We start from the raw sequence: 3,665 nt of genomic DNA on the forward strand, positions 1-3,665 counted from the left end.
CGCTTTAAACTTTTCATGCCAAAAAAAAAACGAGAGAAAAAAGTTATTTGTGGATTTTTTTCATTTCAACAAAATTACATTACAAAAGTTTCTAAATATGAAGTAATTGTTGATTTTTCTCTGGTGTCCAATACTATTTTTTGTGCCGTTTTCTCTTGCTTCCTTTGTGGGTTTTTTTAATTTTAATTTTATTTTACGTCATTTAAAATCATGCTAAATACCACACCATACTCGTCGATAATTATCACTTATCTATATAATCTTTTATATATTTGACAAATGTATGAATCTAAATTTTTAACAAGAATATTTGAAGCAAAACACGACACAAAGCAATGTTAGTGGATTACCTCTTTTATCAGAGAAACGTTGTGCTTTAAACAAAATTACATCTTTAATCATCATATTACATGAGTGCAAATTTATCAATGAATACCGGTATTATAACGTTCTCGATTATCATGTGTAGTCAGTACAAATAATACATTTAACCTCGTTTACTAACATTTTGTGTGTCTAGGCTATTCACTTAGACAAATACAACTACAAATTCCATTCGTTAAAATGTCATACATGTAGCTTTGATATATATTACATAGCAGAAAAAATATGTTGAATTTTCCAGAATATCAATTACATAAACGTCAATAAAACAATTAAACAAAGAAAACATATAAATCACAACAAGAGGTCTCAATTTGCTTTATATAAAGAAGAAATTAAAATTAAATTTCAAAACAATATAACAATGATTTGTTAATTCAAGACTAGTAGATATTTTTTAACAACTGTGCAATGTCTCTTGTAATCTTCATCCATTCGTTACAATTTTAGTTCATTTGTTATGAAATCGACAACAAAAAGAATGAGTTAATCACAGATGAGCTTCCAGAAGAGCTTGTTTCGTGGTCAGTACTTTTGGGGGTATGGGGCAGGGGCGGGGTCCGTCTGGCTGTACTGTGGCGGGGGAGGGGGGTACTGCGACGGTCCTGCAGGGGGATAAGCCGGACCGGCCCCAGGGGGAGGGTACGCCGGGGCTGTGGGATAGGCGGGGTAACCTTGCTGAGAATAACCTGGGTAAACTGTAAAAAAAAATATCAAAACAACTTCATCAACTCTACCGAAGTTAGTTAAATTAATTTACAGATAATGAATTAATTTTTAAACTGAATTTAAGAAAATCATGTCAATTTTTGCAGTCTAGGGTTATCGAACCTGGATGGTTCTGTGAGTTCAGTATGGTCACGTTCGCGTTGCCATTGTTAGGGTAGACAACTCTTCCTGTCGCGCCCCTATTTTTGTTCATCATTTTGCAGCAGACGACAATGAACACTCCCAAGCAGACGATTCCAATGATACATCCTATTACAATCCCAGCGATAGAGCCTGAACTTCTACAAAAATGGACAGGCATGTACATCTAAACTTTAATGCGTGTAACGTTATATGTAAAATTTCATAATTAATTCAAAGACATGCATGCAGTATCACAGAGTTTTAGTCATTGTTTAAGATATTTACAAGTCGTGACAGCAGTATCGGTAGCTATAATATCCGCAACAGGTCTGTTTGTTGTAGCAAAGCTCGGTCTTGAAGTAGGGGTTGTAAGACGTACAGGAATACACAGCAGATACCACGGGAAGATCTTATAAAAATAACAAGATTCTTTCAGATTAAACTTGTATTTCTAGCCCAGTCACCTCTACTATATGGCATTTTTTACAAAGAATATCCATAGGATCCCGCATGTACAAACATGTAGCTGGGAGTTCATTAAGGCATTTAGTGAAATGAAAAATTACTAATGATCCCGCCCAATCTAGGATGCATTTTTCTGGATCCACCCCTGCCGTTGCGCAGATGTGATATGAACATTTTGTCAATGTGACTACTCGCCCATCAATTATTTTACAAGGCAGGGACAGGCTATAATATTTGAATGAGGGTGGATATTTACTTATTTGGTGATAAATTCTGCATGATTTCGTATACTTAATAGTATTCTCCAATAGTAGTGCTCAATGAATCAAAACAAAAACAGTCGAGTAATTTCGCTCATGAAAATGATATTGATGCCAAAGGAGCCGTAAATAATTTTGTGAAACTGCTATCTTCCAGCAAGATTTTGGGTAGGTACACGGGTTTTTAAATCTTTTTTTTTTTATTTTCAGGAGGTGTGAGGTTGGTCGGGGAGGGGGGATGGTATCAGGCTACAATTACGTAATATACTTCAATGTGACAACGAGGTAAATCATTTTGTACATAATGATAAACTATCAGTTAAGTAACATTTTGTGTCTCCTGTTTATGAATAGCTAAACATAGCCGTATAACTCAGATACGGACAGGGTTGAATTTAAATTGTTTGGTAGCTACCCATTCCTGATTTATTAACCGAAAATCAATTTTATAACTGTCTATTTACATATTTCACCATATCTACCTCTTTGAAATATAATTTACAATTACGGCAAATTACTTTTACAGGGATAACACATTAATTAATGAAATAATCCGTCACACAAATTTTCGAGATTTTTCTCAAAAATGTTTAATACAATGTATGTATACACAAAAGTAGTATTTGCTGAATGAGGGTATATATTAATAAAAATATAACTGGAATAATTTATGAAATAAATTGGTTGAGCTCACCAAAACCAATTAGAAATGTTCCAAATAATCCAACAAATAAATTTAGGCTGTCCATCCTCAGTTGAATTGACTTTTCGGTTCGTGTTGGTATATGTATACCCCTAGATTTTACAGGTTCTGATAAGAAAATCGATACACTGTACACAAACATGTAGTGTTTTGGGGTATAAGAGCCATCCAGAAGGGGTAAGACCTTTAAAATCAATATGATCGATTTCCTTATCTTGATTTATCAGAAGGTGAAATTTTGCTTAGGAAATTTAACAAACACATATTACATTCTACGTGTATTCTCTACTTTTACTTTTATTTGTTTTCTTATTTTTTTCGTTTTTTAATTAGATTTATTAAGAACACAAGTGTTATTATGTGTTTCATAATTATTTGAGGGTATTTTTCAACGATTTTTTAACTTATGAAAATATAAATCAGCAACGTACGTTAGCTAAAAAATGTATATTTCGTACAAAGGGACCTAATTAATCTTTATCGCATAGTGCTTCGAAAATAAGTAGGATTTTGTTTATTCAGACAACTTTTTGGTCGCCGGAGTAATATTAAAAAAAGAACCTCCCCGTAAAAGATTGCGGGCGGGCCTGTAATAACCACATGTGCGGATACGATGTCCCTCTGATTTTTAAATCCTGTTGTAACAGAAAAGTTTTACCTAACACAAATAGTTCAGTTGCATGAATTGAGGTATTGAGAGAGAGAGAGAGAGAGAGAGAGAGAGAGAGAGAGAGAGAGAGATTTGTTTGGTCGATTGGAGAACTGCAAGAATAATCCTAATTTGCTCGTTTGCAGTGAGGAGATCGTCTACTTTCCAAATAGCAGGTAGACAATGGAGATCTGCTGGAAATATTCCGGATTAGTTCAGGAGATAGCAAACGAATACAGAGAGAGAGAGAGAGAGAGAGAGAGAGAGAGAGAGAGAGAGAGAGAGAGAGAGAGAGAGAGAGAGAGAGAGAGAGAGAGAGAGAGAATTTTAATCGGGATCTGTATACGCGTAA

The 3,665-nt window shown here is 34.4% G+C and overlaps 1 protein-coding gene across 1 annotated transcript; it reads right to left on the reverse strand.

Annotated features, from left to right (window-relative positions):
• Window positions 1–336: 336 nt before the first annotated feature.
• LOC128159761 (cysteine and tyrosine-rich protein 1-like) lies at window positions 337–2,813 on the reverse strand. Its single transcript, XM_052822945.1, has 4 exons — window positions 2,656–2,813; window positions 1,522–1,645; window positions 1,216–1,394; window positions 337–1,082 (listed from the first exon to the last, which is right to left on the reverse strand). The coding sequence occupies exons 1-4, from the start codon at window positions 2,804–2,806 to the stop codon at window positions 910–912; spliced, it is 627 nt and encodes a 208-aa protein (XP_052678905.1). The 5' UTR covers window positions 2,807–2,813; the 3' UTR covers window positions 337–909.
• Window positions 2,814–3,665: the final 852 nt, after the last annotated feature.

The sequence above is a fragment of the Crassostrea angulata genome, chromosome 8 (assembly GCF_025612915.1).
Source record: "Crassostrea angulata isolate pt1a10 chromosome 8, ASM2561291v2, whole genome shotgun sequence".
Lineage (NCBI taxonomy): Eukaryota > Metazoa > Mollusca > Bivalvia > Ostreida > Ostreidae > Magallana > Magallana angulata.